Source organism: Ascaphus truei, chromosome 1 (assembly GCF_040206685.1).
Source record: "Ascaphus truei isolate aAscTru1 chromosome 1, aAscTru1.hap1, whole genome shotgun sequence".
NCBI classification, from domain to species: Eukaryota; Metazoa; Chordata; class Amphibia; order Anura; family Ascaphidae; genus Ascaphus; species Ascaphus truei.
The window spans coordinates 177,468,328-177,492,469 of NC_134483.1; the positions used below are offsets into that span (position 1 = coordinate 177,468,328).

The following is a 24,142-nucleotide window of genomic DNA, read 5'->3' on the forward strand; positions in this document are numbered from 1 at the left end:
AGTTGATGTGAGGATTATGCTTCTGCAACCAAGGTAAGCCAAGGGTGACTGGAGTTCCGGGAGCATGCATTACTGTACATCAAAGGCCAGGGTCTCCTTGTGGGAATGAGAGGAAAGAGTGAGGGGCAAGTCTCCAAGAAAATGTATGCCAGGGTGAGCGGACAGTCGTCGATCCCAACCAAGGCAACGGGAGACTTCTTCCTAACGAGTGGAATCTGGTTCTGTTCAGAGAAAGTTTGGTCCACGAAATTTCCTCCCGCGCCGGAATCGATAAATGCCGCAGTGGATGTGCGGAAGGTAGGACCCGAGAGAGAGACAGGAATGGTCAACTTTTTGGGAAGTTCCTTCCTGGAAAGGGGACAAGGAGATTTAGCACCCAGAGAGAGACCCTTCGTACTCACTGGGTTTGGTCATTTCCCGGGCATAGTGGACCTTCACGGACCAGATGCTCAAAGGATCCGCAGTAATAACATAATCCACCGGCTTGGCGAGCTTGTTGTATCGGTGTACGGGGACGCTGGACTCCAAGTTGCATCGGCTCCAGAGCGGGTAGCGGGGAGATGGCAGGTCCTGTGGTTGGAGAGAATCTGGGAAAAGGAGCACGGAAGGGCATAAATCGGGAATGCTGGCGCTGAGCGCGGCTTACCTGAAGGCGCTGATCCACTCGATTGGCTTGGGAGATGAGTTCCTCCAGAAGCCCTGGCCTGGGTTGTGAGGAGAGCTCATCCTTCACTGAATCCGTTAAGCCTCGCCAGAAGACTGAGACTGAAGCCTCCTGGTCCCATCGTGTCTCAGCTGCTATGGTCCCCTGAACTCCAAGGCGAACTGGGCCACGGAACGACGTCCCTGAGAAAGCTCAAGTAAAGAGTCAGAGGCAATTTCTTGGCTTGCGGGGGTATCGAAGACCTGTCGAAAGTCTCGTCTAAAGGCTGCGTAATGGTGATTTCGGGACGTAGTTCCCAAATCGGGGAGGCCCATGCCAGTGCATTCCCTGTAAGTAGGCTGTACACATATGCCACTTTCTTACGACCAGTAGAGTACTGCTGCGGAGCCATCTCAAACTTGATCTCGCATTGATTGAGAAAACCGCGACAGGCGTGCGGATCACCCGCATACGGTTTAGGTGCCGGGATCTTCGGGGGTGAGGTCGCGGCGGATACTGGTTCTGGCGACAGTGGCAATGTGGCCACAGGTGGTGCCTGAAATGAAAGGTCTTGTACCTGTTGAGTGAGGAGAGCCATTTGATCAGTTAGGGCCTGGACTTGTTGATACATGGCTGTAATCATGGAGGCCATGTCAGTCTGGTCTGTGTCTTGTGGGCTCGACATAATGTTACGCCGGTGCTGCCCGCAGACCAGACACATCCCTTATACTGAGGTGGGGACGTATATGTGCACGCACCCGCAGCAGAAGGACTGTGTCCGGAGTGTGGTGTTTTGGCGTTGCCATGCCAGGTATGAATAGGTGTAGCAAAACTTGCCGGTACCAGTACAGAAGAGACAAAGTCGTTGCCGTTAGCCAAGGTCAGGGAGAGAGAGATCCGGGAGGTCGAGGTCCAAGCTGGGGTCGAGGGATGAGAGAAGCTGCAAGGTCAAGTGGGAGCCGGGGTCTAAAGCCAGATAGGAACGTCCGCCAAGCCGGGTCGCAACCTAAATAAACGAAGACAAAGGGAGAGCCAGAATAGACGTCCCTAGCAGAGACTATGTCGAGCAATGTGGGAAAGACAGGACAAGCATTATATAGTACGGCTGACGAATAGGAAGAGGGGCAGACCTGGAGGAGTGCATAGAGCTGTCCTGGATAGGCTGCCTAAGGAAGAATGCAGGTGAGCAGTCTTGTGACATGATTGAAGGCTGTGTGTGTTGGGGGCGGGGCCTCACTGCAGGAGCAGTGAATAAATTAACTTGGTCCGGCGCACGCTCCGTAACGAGGGGAAGCACGCGCCCGTGAGACAACACCACCACCGGAGTCCCAGCCACCCGCGGAACAGTGGCCACCCGTCGGGGACAAAGGGGGAGTCCCCCCTTTCGCGGGAATCGGACGGGACCGGCGATGGGGGCGTCCAGCAGCAGCGGGTACATCGAGAGGTAAGGGGGGGTTACGCTGTGACCGCCGTGACCCCTGAATCATCACAGTGAATTAGGTGTAGTGCAAAATATTTAAAAACAATAATAAAATAGTTTTATGAATGCATTGCGCATATACTTCTAAACTATACACTGTTGCATATCTTAGTTTTTACACGTGTAATATTGAAGTGTAATTTTCATAGTGGAAAGATTGGCAGTAGTTTTCAGAATTCTATATATAAATAAATAAATTAGAGATACATTTACATACAATTCTATGCATATCCGTCCATATGTATGTCTTCCAACACATTGTACAAAGCTAAAACGAGTCTGTGAACTGGCCTGGATTTCCACTGATTTGGATGAGAATCATTCAGGCATCTGAATTCCCCTGCATTACGCAAAACTGCAGTTTGCTGTTCAAACATACAAATACAACCCAATATTATGTTACTGAACTAAAATTGTGATTCAATTTCACAAACTAAGAAATGTGCCAACAGTTGCAATGAAATCTAGTTCACAGAGTTAACCCACCATGACATATGACAGATTTGATTTCAAAGTAAAGACAACAAAGATTACTATACTTGTTAAATCATATATTTTTAAACATGTAGTTCTTAAGTCTCTTTTGAGATTATTTCAGCTGGAAACATTTGAATTGTGCAGTAAACCAATAATGCTTAGTTTGGATAATTATGTATTTTTAGCACATCTAACATTCTGATACAATCAGAACCCATAAATATGACAACCTGTAATCAGGCAGTGAGTACTCTTACAGGTATAGATTAACAGGAGGAAATTAAACTGTCTTTTTGACAAAGCTTTGGACCAATATAAATACCCATTTACAATTATCTCAATAAATATCCCTTTCGTTTTGTCTAATTGCTAGTTTGAATGTATCAGACTCGTCAATGGAATTAGGGCTAATAGATGTTTGGTCACGCATAACATGCAGAGGAGGAATCTGATACACACAGAAAAAAAAATTGCACTTAATGAGCTTTGCAAATGTTTGCCATATTTTTAATGAACCCTGGGGCTTCCATTTAGAAATGCTTAGCAACTGCTTTTCCATCCTTGAAAATAGAGCAACTGAAGGACATTAACACTGTCTACACCATAAATACGAGCAGCTATATAAAGATACTGAAAGAGGGTCGGAATGATGCCCTTTTCTGCATAAGAGCCAGCGACACTTAACACTACGCTTGCTTGTTAAAAACATTGGTAGGCATACTGTATAATGTTTCCTAAAGAGCGCTTGAATGATGTTTCAAGCAGCTTCAGAAGTAAAACTCACACAAAATAAAACATGATTTTATTACTTTACATTCAAAATGTCCATAAGAAATATCTCAGATAGAAATGTATGTATGTATGTCTTTATTTATATATCGCCATTAGTGTACATAGCGCTTCACAGTAGTAATACACGTTACAATCATATAAATAACAATAATACAAATAACAGATCATGGGAATAAGTGCTTCTGTCATAAAAGTAACATTTCAGAAGAGAATTCCCTGCTCCGAGGAGCTTACAATCTAATTGGTGGGGAGAACATACAAAGACAGTAGGAGGGCATTCAGGTAAGTGCATCCGCAGGGGGCCCAGCTTTATGTATGTGTATAGTATTAGCCACAGTGCTACTCATATGCTTCTTTAAGCAAGTGTGTCTTAAGGTGGATAGAGAGGTCATTAGTCGGGTATTGAGGGGAAGGGCTTTCCAGAGGTATGGGGCAGTCAGTGAGAAAGGTTTAAGGTGGGAGAGGGCTTTAGATACAAAAGGGATAGAGAGAAGACATCCTTCAGCAGAACGCAAGAGTCGGGATGGTGCATAGCGAGAAATTAGGGCTGAGATGTAAGTTGGAGCAGAAGAGTGTAAAGCTTAAAAAGCGAGGAGAAGAATTGAGTGTGAGATGCGGGATTTGATAGTAAGCCAGGAGAGTGATTTCAGCAGAGGAGGGGCTGAGACAGATTTAGGAAAGAGTAGAGTGATTCTGGCAGTAGCGTTTAGGATAGCTTGTAGGGGAGACAGGTGAGAGGCAGGAAGGCCAGACAGCAGGATGTTACCGTAATCAAGATGGGAGAGAATGAGGGCCTGAGTCAAAGTTTTAGCAGTCGAGTAACAGAGGAAAGGGCGTATCTTTGTTATATTGCATAGGAAAAAGTGACAGGGTTCAGATATGTTTTGAATGTGAGGGGAGAATGTGAGAGAGGAGTCGAGTGTGACCCCTAGGCAGCGTGCTTAGGCTACTGGGTGAATGATGGTACTTCCAACAGTAATGTGTAATGGTTATGCTCACCACAAACCAGGGCCGGACTGCGGGGCTGAGGTGGGGATAGATATACACCGACCTTGGACCACGAAGCCAGGTCCGGGTTGCATATCCATAGTTGTGCATAGCCGGGTCAGGGTTGGAGAAGGCAGAGTAATCCGTAGACAAGCCGGGGTCAGGGTAGGCTGCATAGAAGCGATGGTCGCGGTCACGAGCTGGGGTAAAGGCGGGCAGCATAGGAGCGTAGTAGAGGTCACGGGCCGGGGTCGTCATCAGGAAACTTGAGTGAAGCTGCTTCAGCGTAGAAGGGCTTCTGGAAGGAGGGAACAGGGATCCAGTGCTTCAGCACAGAACAGCTCTCCCTAGCCAGGTGCAGTTGTGAGTAGTGGTGACTACTGGAAGCAGGAAGAATGCAGAAGGTATAGCACAGAGGATCCAGCGCTTCAGCACAGAACAGCTTTCACTAGCTGGGTGCAGCTGTGAGTAGCGGAGGCTGCTGGAAGGACACTGGGAAAAGGAAATGCAGACAGGCCACATAAACACTGAGGGCTTCAGTGTAGCCGCTTTAGCACGGCGAAGGCAAAGTCTGCCAGGAACTTGAAGCTTTGGCAAGAAGGTCAAGACAGGCCAAACAGACATGCTTATGGCAAGCACAGTTACTTTGGAGAAAGTCTATGTTCAGCAGTTTCCTGGGGCGGTAGGGCAGCAGCTAAATAACACAGGCGGCCAATGAGATCACAGCTGCATGAAAGGCAGGCTCCAGAGTAAAACCAAGAGCAGGTGATTCAGATTGCAGGTTCAAGGAGGAGTTGTCTGGAAGCTCCAAAGCCCTACAAGAATGAGTTCTAGCCAAACTCAGGAGCGGATCCTTACATAATGTGGAGAGCTTTGTTATGAATACCAAGAGTATGGAGAATGTGGAGGAGAAGAGGGTGGTCCACGGTGTCAAATGCTGCAGAGAGTTTGAGAAATATGTGCATAGTGTAATGACCTCTGTTTTTGGCAGCATAGAGGTCATTAGTTATTTTAGTGAGGGCTGTTTCAGTGAAGTGAGCAGTGCAGAAGCCAGATTGTAAAGGGTCTAGGAGAGAATAGGTGTTGAGAAAATGTATCAATCGAGAGAATACAAGATGTTCAAGGAGTTTAGAGGCAAAAGGCAGGAGGGAGACAGGTCGATAGTTAGAAAGACAGGTATGGTCAAGCTTGCTGTTTTTGAGTAATGGTATAACTGTTGCATGCTTGAAGGAGTGTGGAAAGGTACCAGAGTAGAGGGAAGAGTTAAAAATATGTGTGAGCATAGGGATTATAGAAGGAGCAAGAGGTTTAAGGAGATGGGAGGGAATGGGATCAAGAGGGGAGGTGGTAGAGGAAGAAGAGGAGATCAGCAGTGACACATCCTCCTCCGAGATCGTGGAAAAAGAGTCAAGGAAGGCAGGAGGTGAGTTAGGAAGCGTTGTGAGATGGGAGGAGGCAACAGAGGGGATGTTCTGACGTACTGTATGGATCCCACCTTTTCCTTAAAAAAGTCAGCAAAGTCCTGAGGTGAGATGGAGGAAGAAGAGGAGGCAGCCGAGGGTGGTCTGAGTAGAGAGTCAAAGATAGAAGAGTCGTCATGGGTTAGACTTGTGTGTGTTGATTGGTGTTGAAAGGTAGGTTTGTTTAGCCTGAGAGAACTCAGAGTTGAAACAGGACAGCATAAATTTGTAGTGAAGGAAGTCTACGAGTGTATGAGATTTCCTCCAGAGGCGTTCAGAGGAACGAGTGGAGGAACGCAGCATGCGCGTGAGGGAAATATGTTAAATATTCTCTAAAGTTTGTCAAGTAGGCAAAATTTGTATTTTTTTCCACACAAAAATGTGTTAAACTGCAAAGTTTGCCAACCCAACAAATCACCACGCATTAAAAGTCAAAGTGCAGATCACATGGCCCTAATTTCAGTTCACATGATCATCCTTATACTAATATTTTCACAAAATTCTCACAAATAGAAGCAAACTTCAACAAAATGTAATGAAATAGAATTTTCATGAACATGCAAAATGTAAGAAAAGATTGTGAACCATTATTGAAAACATTCACACATTTCTAATCTCAGAGATATTTTATGGTGTTTCCAAAAATTGATATCCACAAAGGAAAAAAGGGTTCCATCGTAAGATATGTCAAACTTGATTGACCGTATTCTCACTGTCCCCTGGGATCACTTGTTTGCCTTATATAGCAGATCTATTCCAGATGTAATCTACTGTAAGAGGAATCTTTTCCTACAGTACATATGCTTGCTTGTACTACAGTATGTGAACTAGAGCAGCACACTAGGGTGATCCTCTAATAGAGTTGTGGAAATCCATCATCTAACATCGCAAACAAGGCAAATTCTGCCTTTTTTTTTAGTTTGCGATATATGAAGCTTTAAGTCAATATGCACAGTGCACTGCAATTTTGCTTAATATGCTACAGTAATTAGCAAAATCAAAATCACTAGATTTGTTTAATGCTGAGACTATAAAAGACACACACAACTAGTTTCACTCATTGGTGATATTTTGCTTAAATCTTGTGACACTGCAAAATGAAAGACTCATTTTGTGACATTATTAGCCCATTAAGGCTTGGCAAAACGCTTCACAAGAAAGCCAAATGGGAAATAAAAGCAAACTATTTTTGCTACTGCATTTTGGATAGTTTTGCACATCTACTGTATATCCTCCAGCACTAGCTACAGTATATCCCATATAAAAGAATAACATGTGGTGTATTTTGTATAGGAAGAAATATGTGCTATTGATATACTATAACCTTTACAAAATCATAAAAATATTCTACAAAGATTCCAGAGAACCTGGATACTTCGGTGCAACTTACTGTACTGTACATAACCCAATACCCTTGGTCCCTTTACATTCTAAGACTTGTGTTTTCTGTTGAATCCATTCATTCTTTTCCTTCTCTTTCAGTAATACCCATCATAATTCTTTCAGTTGTCTGAAGATTCTGAATGGTATATTTGCATATCAAACAGATGGGTTAACATCTCCATATGATTAACTTGATTTGAATGATTTTTTTTTTTAAATCTCCTTTTTTGTTGTAATTGTAATATTGTTATCCTGTCTTACTTGGAAACAGCACTCTGAATACACCCTGTCTCAAATATAACATCACAAACATACACCCTATAACTGCGCTCTTCCTGATTAATATGTGAATCTAACTAATGTGATAAATTAAGCAAATAAACGTAATCCCCTTATCACGTAATCAATATGCTAATTGATAAGGGAAAATCAAGTGAAGTGTAGTTGCACCCGTGTATATATTATAATATCAGTGATGGATACATTGTGAATTCAATTGAAAAAAGTGTGAATAAAAATATATATATAATCAAATATAAAATTTTGATACTGCTGCTCAAACCCTTTGAGGGACTGTTTCGAGTCCCTCAAAATGTCCAGCTTTGTCAATGTAGGCAATGTCAACCCAAAAGAAAGAAATGCAGAAACATTCAATAGTTTAATATGGTACAGTACGTTCTACAAAATCCCTAATTTTTTGGAGATCAGTAGTACTACTCACATTTTCCAAATCTGTGGCAACTTTCAATCTTGCAATCAAATAGTCAGCAACGCTTAGGGATGACAGAGAGCGAATGAGATTGTGCAGATGGCATATACAAAAAAAATCTTTATAAATCATGTGACAGAGTCATGGATTCTGTATGCTAGAGCGAGATGTAGTATGTGTGCTTTCCAGCATGCAGGAGTTTAAACCCCTCTGGAGATGCAATCTGCAGGTGCACCTGGTTAATTCAATCTAAAATCCTGATTACAAAGGGGTTTAAAAGGCAAACAGTAAGCTGCCAGAGCTGAGAGACTTTTCCCCAACTAGAAGGACACGGTTCTCAAGGCCTACTGGGACCAGCTAGGACCCACACTGTGGATTCTGAGCCACATTCCTTTCACAGTATGACTCCTCTGTAGGTCCTAAGTCTAAGGCCTCGGTCCCGCTGCGCTCGTTGGCGCGGGCGGCCACACGCGAGTTCCCCACCAGCAGGGGAATCCTCCCGAGCCGGTCCCCCCTGGCGGCACAGCGCACTACACGCTGTGGCGCGTCAGCCGCTATACGACACAAGAAAATGGTGATCCCTAGCGTTGACACATCACGTGGTGTGGCTGTGAGCCAATAGGGAGGGGAGGCTTCGGGAGGAGGAGAGGCTTCGGGGAGCGGGGAAGAGTGTATGTGTGTGCCTGAGTGCGTGAGTGCCTGTCTGTGTGTGTGTCTGAGTGCGTGCGTGCCTGTCTGTGTGTGTGTATGTGTATGAGTGCGTGAGTGCCTGCCTCTGTCTGTGTGTGTGTGTATGAGTGCGTGAGCGCCTGCCTCTGTCTGTGTGTGTGTGTGTGTATGAGTGCGTGAGTGCCTGCCTCTGTCTGTGTGTGTGTGTGTGTATGTGTGTGCCTGTGTGTGTGTGCGTGTGTGTATGAGTGTGTGTGTGTGTGTTGCTTACCATCTGCAGCTCCAGCCCGAGTCCGTGGAGGGAGGGGGGGGGAGAGTAGCGGGTCCCTCCGCTCAAGCCACGCCCCCCCTCCCTGTCAAACATCCCACTCCCGCCCACCTCCGCTCCGGCTCCTGCTCCCTACAGACTGCATATCGCGGTCTGTGTATGTCAGCGCCCCGCCTGTCTGCAGTGCGGGCGCGCTGACTCTGGGAGTGGGGCCTTAGCCTTAGGCTCCGCTGCCTCAGTCAGCGCGCCGCACTGCATACAGGCAGCGCGCTGAGAGGCAATTGACTGCTACCTGCGGTCTGTAGGGAGTGGGGGGGGTGGTTTGAGTGGGGGGGAGGCATGGTTCGAGCGGGGGCCTGGTTTGAGCAGAGGGATCTCGTGCTGTGTCCCCCCCCGTTGGTCCCTCTCTCACTCCCAGAGCCCCTCGCACTCTGAACAAAAGCAAGCCCGGTGTTCCAGGGGCGAACAGCACAGAGGGAAGGACAGACCAGGAAGAGAGGTCCCCAGTAATGTTATGTAGCCAGGGTCCCTCCGGTCCCCCTGTCTGCCGGTTTCTTTCCCCCTTGCGTGTGTGCAGCTGAGGGGGCGAGCGTATTCCCGGGGGCTCCCGGTGGCAGCTGCGGCAGGACGCCGCCATGTTTAATGTGTTCTCGCATGTGCAGAGGCTTGCACGTAAGCAGAGCAGTCGCGGCGGCCATGTTGAGGTTGGCGCGGGAGTTCGTGCAGTGCAATGCACAGAGGTTGGCAAGGGTAGCGGTGGCCATTACATGTGTGCAGGAACTCTTGGAAGTTGCGTATGCTCAGTTAAGAGTAGCGGCGGCCATTACAGCTTCAGACATGCGCAGTAGAGATCGCGCACGCGGCGCTAATAGAGAAGAGGTCCTGAGTGGACTATGATTCCCAGAAGCCTCTTGGGACTGCCCTTTCACCCCTATCACCTGCTGCATTGAAACCAATAGGGTTTACAGATTCTCCTGCAGCAAAGAAGGAAAGTAGCCTTCTGCACTAGGCCAGAAGTCTCCCCCAGGCCCCAGGTAGGCCCTACTCACCTCAGCTTGTGGTTTGCTGCAGGGACTCCCCTTAGGATAGGGACAGGGTCCTGTAGAACCAGCATAGTGAGGGTTACAGTCAGGAAGCGTTACATCCTGGCCCTTGGAAGCAAGAGTGAATAATTCTCTGCGGCTGCAGAGATAAGAGACTTTCCAAAGGTGGATCACTCCATGTGGGAGTCACCCACCGCCAGGCAGAGTTGCAGGACATCACCAAGGAGATCGCAGAGCGGCGGATCCTTTGTGAAGAATCTGCAGCCTCAGGTGCTGGAGCACTGGGGCAAGCATGGTATTGATCGTGCACCAACATACCGGTACATCAGGCGCTGATCCCCCCTATAGGTTCTGGGTCTGTTAAGTGGACTCGTGGGATTCTGGGTACACGGTGTTGGGGAAGGTATAAGGCACTGTGAGAAGATGGGTAGTTGTGCCTGTGAGTGTCATAGAAGGACACTGTCACTATTATTATTGCTATGTGTATTGTGTTAAGTTTGATTATGCAAATATTAAACGGTTATACTTATACTCCTGTGTATGTGGTTACTGTATGTGGGTCCTGTGTAGGGAACATTCTACACTCCTAGAATCCTACATAGGTGGAGGCGCTGACCGAAGAAACGTTCCAGAGAAGCACCCCATGTTCCCATCAGTGGAGGCTCAGGCCTCTTGTGAACCTGCAGCTATACGCACCACACCTGGTAACATATAGGTTCCCCCTCACATTCACTCTATCTGCGATTGGGGGTGGGGGAATACCCATTACAGTTACATCACAAGCACACAGGGAAGGGCACACACAGTCACACGTGGGGGAGGATCAGCACACAGGGAATGACACACAGTCACATGTGGGGTAGCACAATAGAAGAATAACTCGTGCATAAGATGAATGATACAGTGAGGACACGCAGAATGAGATTCCGTGCAGGACAAGAAGACACAGGAGGACACAGCATCACCTTCACACGCAGAATTGTGAGCACAGGAAATACAGAGTATTTACTGGAGAGAGAGACCTAGCTCTGATAGAGGGTCCCCCTGCTGACACAGACATGCGGCTAGCTGTATGTGTGAGGACATGTCCCGGTATATGTGGCAGATGTTACAATCAATGGCGATACTCTTGCACTCTTTCACCCCCGGAGCACCCCACCTGGAGCAGGGGCAACCTGCGAAACGGGCCCCAGAGGAGGAGGGGGGGGCAATGCACGGCTGCACAGACTTCCCTCCCATAGTTCCAGACAGCTCCCCTCCTCATTGGCTCACTGCGAGGCCACGTGACGTGTCCCAACTTGGGATCACGATCCTCGTGTATCCCCTGCTGGCTGACGCGTCACAGTGCACAGCAAGTCTTGCAGTGATGAGGGACTGGGGCTGGATCGGGAGGAACTGAGGTCTGGCCGGATGCAGCGGGACCCAGGCCATGCACTGCTGCGCCTACAAAAACTCTCCTAACCTCTCTAATAGAGGCAGAGCTGTCTTTAATAGACAAGTCGTTCACAGGTGCTCACTCGTTTCACCTATTTAATTGAAGTTCTTGCTAAGCATCTATGAAAGGCCAGCCTATTAAAGACAGCGCTCCCTCCATTAGAGAGGTTATGAGAGCTTTTTGCAGGTGCAGCAGTGTTAGGACCTTTAGAGGGGCCATACCGTCAAGTGGTTGTAGGCTTAAAATACTGTGGCCAAAAAATTGAACTAAATGACCCTTGATTATAAACCAATACGTATTTAACTATATAATATGTCAAGTTTAATGTAGCACTTGGCCTTTTTGTCTTTTGTTCTATCCTACTGTAAGTCACAATCTTAGTAGTTCTCTTTTTGATACAATATATATGATGTGGAGGATTTGGGTTCTGAGCTTATAGAGGCTGTGTGTGTTTAACAGTAAACCTTGTCAGTTTTTATGTACAGTATTTGGGTCTCTTTTCTTTCATGGGTTTCTATGTTACCTCCGAGGGTGCCAAACATTCTGATGCCCAATATCTAATTTTTATAGCACAGTTAATGAACCAGCATTCATCCTGTTACCAAATCTCTGGATAAAATCTGTCACTTATTACTCTGTAACATTGCCACACTTTCCTCTGTCACGCTACTGTTAAAACTCTAATGCACGCCCTTATTCTTATCCGTCTGTATAATTGTAACTTACTACTAACATTAGAGCTGATATACATATATATGGTTTATACCGTTTCTGATAATCTATTATTATAGCCAATTTAAAGCACTTCCTTTTTCCCTGCCATGTAAAGAAAGATGCAGCTACCCGGCACTGTCCCTGACACAGGAATCTCCTCATAGTCCCCAGTTTGAGAGTTTGGGAGACTGTAAGAGGAGGGGGAGAATGTGACTGAGGGAGATAGTTTGTGAGAGATATAGGGCCTCATGCAGTAAGCGTTGATAAGGGAAATATGGCCATGTTATAGCCAAAATTGGGTTTGAGATTCAGTAAGCGCCGATAAGTGCTTCATATCGCCAGGTTTCGGAGCCGATAATTTGGTTATGGCCAGTCGCCTGCCGATAAGCCTGTTTTCGACACTGATCGCCACTTTTTTAAATCGGCTGGATTCAACAAAAAAAAACAGCTTATCGGGGCTGATCGGCACTACGAAATTGAGATGTTATGGCCGATTTCTCCCGCCAACTAAAGTTGGCAGTTTGGACGGGAGAACGATCGCTAAGGCTGCCGGAACGGCACTTAGAAAAAAAACATCTTCTGTACATCAATGGAAGTCAATGGAGCGGGGACGTATAACAGTATAGTACTGTTTATGTTTCATTGCTCACAATACAAGGGGGATTTGCATGACAGTGTGGGGGCATTCCCTGCATTGTGTCACAGCTGATGTGTCTTATTTGCATAACATTCGACTTTTACATGTTTTCAGCATTTGCGGGTCACATTACTCATCGTGTGATGATGTGGCAAGGGAAAATACTATACTACACTCTTAAAGGAGAACCTCACATCATATCACACATTTTACTCAACTCAGCGACAATTATTTACATGATGTCACACATGTCACACATGTCACACATACACAGTATATTCATCTTCCTTTACATTACACAATGCTTGTAATGTGACACGCATCTTTAAACGTTCATGTACATCTGTCTTCTCATGTTTACATATACTTTTGGGTCCTCCCTATTTTCATGACGTCACTTATTGGACGCTCAATCACATTGCATGTTTACATTGTAACCGTAGCATTACAAGCACTTCAACCTAACTTATACACACATGTACAGTAATTCAGCATTGGGACACCTTGTAAACTCATTCTATACCAACTATCCTCCTTACACAAATGCATGCATATGCACACGACTATTCATTGTTGCCAACATGTCACAATAACATGGATAATTACACATGTTACACAAAACTTTTCCCACGTCAATCTCAGCCTTTTTGTCTCATTACATGACTGACTCTTGCGTTCACAAGTGTTACATGCATTGCACATGCAACTATTTATTTGCAAGCAATCTTTGTACAAAGCTTCACGTCACATCATTGCCAAATATCATCATTCCCTGCAGAATACACACAACAAATACTTAGAACAACAAGTGCACACAGCTTGCCACAGAAGTACTTTATTATGTTAATGTAACACCTTGCATTTTACTATGTCACCTGACATCATCACATACCTATTTAAAGGACGCACATTACCTGCTCATTCACAGCTACTCATTTCAAAATGTTGCGAATGTTTAGGAGACGCAGGAACATTCTTTTCTATGACATGCTTGATGATCAAGAGAATGATATAGGGCAAGGTAGGGACACACCGAGGGACAGTGACAGTGACGCGGATACGACAGGGACAGGGAGAGGGACAGGCCGAGGGACAGGTAGAGGGACAGGAGATCAGAGGAGAAGACAGAGGAGACAACTTGTGCCTCGTCCGCGTCTGTACAGGGAGAGAACCCTGTTAGATGGGATGAGTGAGGAGGAGATTGTAAGTCGCTATCGTTTGAGTTCAGCAGCAATCTTAGCTCTTTATCAGGAGAAAAGGGGGGATTTAGATTTTTTCACAGCCAGAGGTCGTGCAGTCCCTGGGCTTGTTAAAATGCTGTGCTCATTACATTATCTTGCTTCCGCGTCATACCAGACAACTGTGGGCATAGTGGGCGGGGTCTCGCAATCTACATTCTCGCGGGCCTTGACCCAGTTTCTCTATGCACTCAATAGACGCGCTAGGAATTATATTCATTTTCCTACAGAGGCAACAGAGTGGCTGGAAGTCAGGACTGGCTTTTATAATATAGCAGGGATACCATCTGTGCTGGGTGCAATCGATTGCACACATGTTGCTTTGATTGCACCTAGTCAGAGTGAGCATGTGTACCGCAATCGGAAGCACTACCATTCACTCAATGTACAGGTGGTATGTGATGCCACGATGAGGATAATGCATGTGGTACCCAAGTTCCCTGGTTCCAGTCACGATTCCTCTATCCTGAGGAACTCTTCAGTCTTCCATGCGTTCGAAGAGGGACATTTTGAACCTGGTTGGCTGCTGGGTGAGTACATATTTACATGTTCTAACACAAAACACATGTTGATTTAGGAATGTTGGCATTGTACAATTTGATCACTAATGTCAGCTTATGTGTGCTCCATTCATTATAGGTGACTCAGGATACGGAATTAGGCCGTGGCTCTTGACTCCGGTGCTAAACCCTCAAACTGAAGCAGAGGACAGGTACAATGCAGCCCATATATCTACAAGATCTGTTATAGAGAGGACATTTGGCCTACTCAAGACCAGGTTTAGGTGTCTGGACAGAACTGGTGGGGCTCTTCTATACAAGCCTCAAAAAGTGTCTGATATTATCCTTGCCTGTTGCATTTTGCACAATGTTGCACTCAGGCACAATGTACAGTCAGACCTAGCTGAGGCTTTGGTAGACGAGCATCCCACCCATGTAGCTGCTGAAAATGAACAAACAGCCAGTGGTGGCCAGACACGACAGAATCTCATCAATTCATTTTTTTCTTGTAAGTACAAACTCATATGTTCCTAGTACTACTTTTATAGTTTAATTATGTTATATTAACAATAATGTTTCTTTATATAACCTTCTGTTAGGACACAGATGAATATGGGTTGCACACCTTTCTTTTCTCTGCTGTGTGCACAAATGGATGTGGCACCGGTATGTTATTGTTGCACAGGTTATATAATCCCTCTTCAATTGTACTTTAGTTGTGTGTATGTGAATACAACTTGGGTAACAAAGCAATAATATTTTAGCATTGTGTTATTCCTTATGCTAAGACAAAACACATATTATGCCCATAATCATTCATGCTTCTAGTATGCTTACATACAATGTTATTGGTGCAGTGTAACATGTACATCCAGATGATGTGTACACCAGGCAGATTTACATTTTGAATGTCATGAAATATACATGGTGTTGTACATTTAACACCAAATACACACTTTGCTGTGTTGTTTACGGTACTGAAGATGGCATGTCAATGTTTGCAATTTATATATTGTTCCTTTGCATTATAGGTATATCTCCAGTATGACTGATCATGGTATGTATATTTGCTGACATCTCTCATAAGATGTGGCTACCTCAATCTTCCTATAATTATTGGAACTAAAAACCCAACATATTGGTTTAAACACAAATGTTACATATATGTACTTTCTGTATCATGTATATGCATTTAGCTACTCTTGAGCTTTCATGTGCATTGTATTACAAAATGATTACTCACATTTCATCACATTTTATGTATGTTTCCTTATAATTTCCATTAATGTAATATAGAGGTGGTTGGAGAAAAGGGGATAACTGTACTTATTTGTTTACTTACGGGAGAACATTCATCACTAGCATAGACACACTTTTTAAGACAACTGTTTGTGTCTCTATCAATTGGTGTAGGATCCATGTATAACACCGACAAATGATAACACCAGCTTTATTATGGTAGCTTATATCATCATATTGACTATACTATGTATTTCTAAACGATTAATAAACACAGTAAACTATAGTTAGTTAGGTTAATGAAATATACACAGAAACGTACTTCATAACATGATGGTGATGTCATATTCAGAACATCATGCATTGTAGGGGACCACAACATCTGGCCAATAACATTATTTGCTACAGTCCCAAACCATTTTATCTACATACCCATGTAACAAGAGATTTTAAAAATAAATGGCTACTTGGTTGTAAGTGTCCTTTACATTGGGAGAAGGAGTGGCTCAGTGAGTAAAGACACACACTGGCACTGATAGTTTGAAGCAGGGGAGTCTGGTTCAATTCCCGGTGTGGGCTCCTTGTGACCTTGGCCAAGTCACTTTATCTCCCTGTGCCTCATGCGGCAAAAAAACATTTGTACGTTCCACGGGCCAGGGACCTCAGGCTGAAACATGTGTCTGTAAATCGCTGCGTACAACTAGCAGCCCTATACATGAACATGCTCATATTATTATTATTATTGTTACATAGTTTCGACAGTCATACGTTCCATTACATATTATAATACACAAATGTGTTAGCAGAGTGGGAATGGTTGTTATATATAAAACACACCATGTCATAAAATGTTAGTAGTCATTAAAGAACACTCAATAAAAATTCATGAGGCACTCTTTTGCAACATCATTATGTTAATTAAGTGCTTATGCAATATAGGCATAAGGGTATCACATTTTTAATTGTTTGTTAATAAGCGCTGCAAGCAATATAAAATTAGTTCCATATGTAGTATAGTAGTCGGTGGCTCCTCCTCACAATCATCTCATATAAAGGTAGACTCTTCTGAAATCATACATTGATCCGATTGTATCTTCCCCGACATCTCTGAAATACAGCAAACACATGATGGTCAAAGATGGCACCTTACTAGATATGCATCCGTGACAACGCGTTACGCAGCTCTATATGATTGTGTAGATACACACGTCAGTCACTTATATGTTAGAAGTAAAACTGTTCATCAGTATGTAATGTTTCTTTAAATTTGTAGCAGGCATAACTATGTATAAGAAGTGAACGTTGCCTGTATACTGAAAGATGTGCGCGCACATCTTTGTGTGCGCACGCACTTCACGCTTGGCTCCACTAACTGTTAGCGCATGCGCAAAACAAAGCGTACGTTGTGCGTTCAATACATGTTGAAAATACCAGTAAACATAACATCTTTATTTCAAATACAATGAAGACGAAACTACATTCGTTCTAAACGAGTACATCTGTATTCTTTTTAAACAGACGTGTTTGAACAGAAAGCACGGCCGATAACACAATGCGCAAATGCAATACGTGTGACGTCATGTTAAGCCAGCGTGAAACGCACGCTAACACTCCTCCCACTCAATTAACATTCGGCTAACGCCCAGGGTACGCCTACAAACACTGAGCCGCACGCATCACACACTGCAGTTACCGTTACTATAACAAAACATGACAGCCAATAGGCTTTGAGGCGCGCACGTCGCTTGGGGGCGGGACTTACATCACTAATCCTTTTTAAGGACGCCTTGGCCCATGACAAGGGTCCCACGTCATACGTGGTGGACCCGGTTTTCAATGTTGTAGATGTTGCATGATAACAAAACAGGTATGTGTTAGAGTAATGGTAAAATGTTGCTAATATGTTTAAAGGGATAGGAAAGTACGTATATTTATTCCGTCAGCAATGTGTACTACTCTTTCAGGTCCTACTATATTGTATTAGGAAACAATTTGTTTGTGATCGCTACATGTTATGCAGTCTGCAATGTTACGCTGTATCCACGCATTGAAAGTGAAAATGGTGGTTACAAAAAAAAAAAAAATTTAAACGCAGAGTCAACGCATAACGATTGTTATATTTACCATTCTTCTAGAATTAACTCTTCGCCTGGCTGCAACTGGTCGCTCCAGAAATGCAAGCCATTTTCATCCACGCTTAACCCAACCGCTGAATCCAGTATGGCACATATCTCCTCCAGGATGCGCTCATAGGAATCGCCACTGCTTTCTTCAAATAATTGGTCGGGAGGTAGGTTCATTTCTTCCGGTTCCCATTCCAATGCAATTTCAGCTGAAAGGCTTGGTACATAATCATAGTACTTTTGTTCTTGTACAATGTGGGTTTCAGGAATGGAGGCTGCAGATATTGCAGCACGTATCGATTCAAACGGATCAGTAGTAGCGGATACATTGCTATTGCCATTAGGAATAAATATGCCTTTCACGACAATATAAGTGCCGTCTTTCAGGAGAAATTGTTTTTCCGGGGCAATCTTCCAGAAACCATAGGTGTGTTGTAGCTTATCCTGGTCACGTTCAAAAAAGTCATTACTTGATAAAGTGAATCTTATTGAGGAATTAAAATTCCGTGCATGCTTACGGTCTTGGTAATAAGGATATTTTGCTCGAATGAAATCATCGATTTGGCGTGTGCTTGCTTTCTGTCCGCGACTGTTCAAGATGGCTTCACAGATCATGTACTTATACCCTAAAAGGGGATTAATATTGTTAACGAATTCATCAGCCATGTCTGAGTAGCACAAAAGCTGTGTGCAGGTCTGTGTTATTTGCTCATCAAAATGAATGTGCTGAATGGCTAACAAACTCCTGTTTTTCCTTGTCAAGGTCAACAAAACTAACTACTTTGACTCCTTCTTTCAAACGCCAATTGGATTTGTTTGTCTAATTGGGTTAACAGTTGTGGTTCGTGATATGGGACTGTGGGAGAAACATTTCTCCTTCTTTTATCTCGTTTGTGAAAAACATCCCTAGACTGTGAATGCGTTCACATAGTGTTTTTTTGAAAACTAACAAAGACCAGTGTGTGAAAATATTTCTTAGCCAGGCATATCAGTAAAAACACACCTGCAAAAAGAAATGTTTTTTCCCCGCTTACATTTCTGTGTGTATGTGAAAGTCTGGTTAACTCCCTGTCTGCATGAGTTTAAATACGTGTATATATATATATATATATATATATATATATATATATATATATATATATAAATATATCTCTTATAAAAATATATATATATTTATATATAATATTTTTTTTTTTTTTATATTGCAGGAGTACACACAACATTGATGGCATTAAGTATACCTTGTATGAAACCTATTTAAATGGTGAGAAACATGATTGAATTAAGTAATAAACATTTGTTTAAGCACAATACTGTTAGAGTCTCATACTTAGGATATTTCTCAAACATTAGGCCTGTATTATTAAAATAGTGTTTTCACAAGGAAGCATGAAGTGTATTAGTTTGTGTATACCAGTTTATATAGTACTATATATATATATATATATATATATATATATATATATATATATATATATATATATATATATATACACACACTCACACATATACATATATATATATATATACTCACACACTCACACACTCACACTCACTCAGTGTGTGTGTGTGTGTGTATATATATACATATATATACACACACTCACACATATACATATATATATATATATACTCACACACTCACACACTCACACTCACTCAGTGTGTGTGTGTGTGTGTGTGTGTGTGTATATATATTATTATACATTCTGAGATGTTATAGAAACGAACACACAACTGATTAAAGGACAAAATTACAATGGCCAAGCAAGGCAAAGGTAAGTAATAATTTACACATAATCCTGCTGTACACGTACAAGAAAGATGTTTGCACTTACTTAGGTGTTTTAATAATTGCATGTGACTAATATGCATATGCAATTCTTACATCAATTAACACACCCAAATGCAATGTTTTGCTGCAAAGTCAATGGCAGCTTCTCTAAACTTAGCAACTGGCTCCTGGTGGACCATTACTGAACAGACGATTACAACATAAATATTTATAACACAATTAATTATGAGTGTTAACATTTCCAAAACTTCACGTGTACAAGAACATAGTTGAAAGTTTGGAAACAACACAGTCTTCAGCATACATACAATAGTAATTAGATAATCTGAAGTCAACAAAACAAGGCCAAAGACATATTTTGTGAATTATAACATTTATTTTTTTTGTTCCTTTTGCGAGCGAGTAACAGGCCTGCTTGTTGTCTCTTGAATTTTCCTTTTTCTTTTGCCACCAACTTTAGGCACAACAGAGCCACTTTGAGTGGCCTCTGGCACTTCACGGGCAGGGCTTGTGGCCAGTGACTGTTCACCTACGGGGCTTGTGGCCAGTGACTCACCTACAGGGCTTGTGGCCAGTGACTCACCTACAGGGCTTTTGGGCAGTGATTCACCTACAGGGCTTTTGGGCAGCGATTCACCTACAGGGCTTTTGGGCAGCGATTCACCTACAGGGCTTTTGGGCAGCGACTCACCTACAGGGCTTTTGGGCAGCGATTCACCTACAGGGCTTTTGGGCAGCGACTCACCTACAGGGCTTTTGGGTAGTGACTGTTCACGGACAGGGCTTGTGCCCAGTGACACATGTGAGCAAGTTGGTAGACACTGCACAAGTGATGGTTGGTCTGTTTCATGTGTGTCTTGTTTTGTTTTTGTCGCCTCCTTTGTAGGTGTCTGCTGCTGAATTTGTACAGATGGCAGCGGTAGGATGTCATCAGGAACCTGCACAGCAATGTCTGCTACTTGACCGGTAACATTTGGGCCTGGTGAATGAATATCAGATGAATGTGGTGAAAACTGACCTGCATGAACAGATCCTGGCTGGGAGGTGTTGAATTGTGGTACATTAGTCATTCTCCAGTAATTAGCTTGTGTTTGCTGAACAACTAATGCTTCGAATGAGGTGTTGATTTTTTGCAACTGTTTAGGCACTTCAATGAAGACTCTGTGGAGATGTGCCAATTGTGATACTGTTTCTTCCTGCAGTCCAATCATCCTTTCCAGCACTGTCATCATGTCTGAATGGCGACGATTTTCTGCGTCCACTATTTTTCCCTCTGAAGCTACAATTGCATCGTATGTGGAAGTTGATGGACGATTTGGCGGTACAACAGTTTCTATTGGCACCTCTTCATGGTCACATGATTGTATTTCAGTCTCTTCTGTGGCGTCATCCTCATCATACTCATCATCCTCATCACCATGATGTTCTAAAAAGAAATGTACACATTATTAAATGGCATGTTAATGTATGCTGTGTTACTATGTAATTGTACTGTGTCCTAAGTAACACCTAACATGTTAGCATACGTTTTATAACCTCATTAAAAACTACCTTGACTTACGAATAATGTTTGGACTCAGTATGAAATATGAATGAATGAAAAGTTGCTCTAAACTCAGAAGTCCTACATGATAATTAACATCACTAACACAATACATGTTGCCTTACACTTAATTTTCACTGACACTAAGTAATCCTATTTAAAGAAGATGTGCAAAACAAATAATGCACATGACAACATAACATATAGAAGAGCACATATTATATGGCCAGCAAATGATACACTCACCTTCTAGTAGTGTTGAGCTGGCTGACCCAGGTGAAGACACTTGTTCCATCTCAGGTGACACATGTCCTTCAGGGGCAACTATATATAACAATAACATTAGTTTTACATTTACATGTGTAAATATTGAACAAACAGTTATTGTATGTTCTGTATTTATGAGTATCTAACAGCATCATTTCCTTAACCCAAAATGTGTGTGTGAAAGTGAACATAAATAGTTGTAATAACAATGTACATGCCTGTGTACTTAGAACTTTTGAGTTCCCTAACATACAACATACTATGGTTCTGCAGTAATGCGTGAGGAAAAATACATTAAATTTGTACCTAAAAATCATATGTTGTGTAGTGATATCAGTATCATAATGTACATAACTATCATGAGATGACCATTCACAATGGTTATCATGAAGGTGGTCATATTGCAAAAAGTGTTGTTTTTGGTAGAGGATATGTGTGGTACATTAATCGAAGATGTGGCACACCTGAATGTGGCTGTGACTCAACAAGACAACACATGCAGTGTGTGATAATGTGTCTTTCATAGTAGTTCAACTATAGATATGAGTGAACTAATGTGTGACGTACGCTTTGATAAGTAATGAGTTGTTGGGGCATTTAGTAGCTAGAGTTAAGCTTTCAAATGAGTGTGATTAACTTCAGTTGTGCTATTCAGGTTGTAAGAAAGGTATTCCCTTCCCCAAAAAGCCTAATCAGCCACACCTTTCAATGACTTGAAACAGGTGCAAATGGTGTGAACTAAGTTGACCGTGAAATGAGGCTGTAATTAGTGTGTGTGCTGAACCCCACCCCCTCTGTTGAAGTGTATGCTGTGATGAGATATTAATTGCAGCTGCTTTAACACAATGGTAGATGAGCTAAGTAGTCATCTGCAGTGTTTAAGTTATGAAAACAATGACATAACATATGATACGTGTGCCTCATTATGCTGTCTGTATATGACATAAAGCAAAAATGGACCTTTTCATAAGCAACTATAGATGTGTTAGTGCCAGTGATGTTTGTAGGCCGTTACATGCAATTTCTTTGATGCATGCTTAAAATAGGCAGTAATGTCATGTTTGTCGGAGTAAAATCATTAAAATACACAATAATATTCTACATATTTCTGTTCTGTACCTGTAGCTACTAATAATTTCTCATGAACATGTGTTACACATGTGTACTACCCTGTTGTTCCCCATCTTCGCCCACCATCAATTGCTTCCACTGCAGCTATGCATTTTGGGAATTCACATGTAAATGAGCACGCAATGGCACGTGCTATATTAGTTACTGCTTTTAGTAGGACTACTACATATATGTCTATTTTGAGATATATATATACAGAATCAGACATATACATATATAGATGCAGGTATGCTTATATTGTGAAGACAGTATAAAAAGCAGTGTAACTATGCAAAATAACTGTAAGCAACGACACGCCTAGTACAGTAATATTTATCACCTGCTGGAAATTGTGACGGATAAATTCCAATGTCACGGTCACCAGCCAAGCCTTCCACGACGACGGTAAGTAATTTTGGCCGAAGCAGCTCCTCCAATGGAGTCAATATGAGACGTTGTGGTGTGGGCCCACCTCCAGTGCCAGTAGCATGCACGCGTTGGTCTTGTATTTTCTTTTTCAATTTGGACCTAATATCATCAAATCTTTTCCGACAATGATACTTGTCCCTGACACTATTCCCACAGGCATTGACACCAATGACTATTGTGTCCCACATTTCTTTTTTGCTTGCTGCACTTGTCCGCCCTTGAAAAACATATAAAAGATATGAGGTAAATTAATAATAATATAAGCACCAGTTTCCTACACTGCTAGCTGTTCCAAGAGATAGCAAACATGCTGTTTTATGTGTAATATGTGCAGCACATGAGCATTCACTACTAAACCTATACATGTAAGCAAGGTTGCATTCATATTGTATGCAGTTCTGGCAAATTGACCGCCTGTGTTTATTTGTCCTTGTAAGGCATGATAAAAAGCTGTGTTTCCACACTAATGAACATAGAAAGATATTGTGTACCCATATTTGCATATGAACAAAACTCAGATGACCTAGGATCACATGTATTTGAATAATAAATGTAAAGTTACACTTACCTACTAAATGTCCATAGAGGCTGTCATAGTGCTCCAGAATGCCAGTGACAAGAGCCCTATTTTCCTGGTCATTGAAGCGAGGATTACGTGGCTTCTCCACACGTTTTTTCCGAGCAGGTTTAGGGTCAGAGCTTGGCTGGTGCTGACTGGACTCTCCTTCTTCCAATGGAAGAGCCTCCAAAAGCTGGCCACCAGCAAGCACGCCACCACCAGACACCCCATCAGCAACTGCGCCACCAGCAGCACTCCCAGCACCAGCACTCCCACTCCTAGCACCAGCACTCACACTCCTAGCACCAGCACTCACACTCCTAGCACCAGCACTCACACTCCTAGCACCAGCACTCACACTCCTAGCACCAGCACTCCCAGCAACAGCACTCCCACTCCCAGCAACAGCACTCCCACTCCCAGCAACAGCACTCCCACTCCCAGCAACAGCACTCCCACTCCCAGCAACAGCACTCCCACTCCCAGCAACAGCACTCCCACTCCCAGCAACAGCACTCCCACTCCCAGCAACAGCACTCACACTCCCAGCAACAGCACTCCCACTCCCAGCAACAGCACTCCCACTCCCAGCAACAGCACTCCCACTCCCAGCAACACCACTCGGTGCACCAGCAACATCAC

The 24,142-nt window shown here is 43.3% G+C and overlaps 1 protein-coding gene across 1 annotated transcript; it reads right to left on the bottom strand.

The window, feature by feature from the left end:
• Nucleotides 1-19,942: 19,942 nt before the first annotated feature.
• Nucleotides 19,943-23,210, bottom strand: LOC142469919 (uncharacterized). The gene is made up of 3 exons (XM_075576695.1): nt 22,853-23,210; nt 21,382-21,459; nt 19,943-21,018 (listed from the first exon to the last, which is right to left on the bottom strand). Exons 1-3 carry the CDS (start codon nt 23,127-23,129, stop codon nt 19,967-19,969), a joined length of 1,407 nt encoding a protein of 468 aa, XP_075432810.1. The 5' UTR covers nt 23,130-23,210; the 3' UTR covers nt 19,943-19,966.
• Between the last annotated feature and the right edge of the window lie 932 nt (nt 23,211-24,142).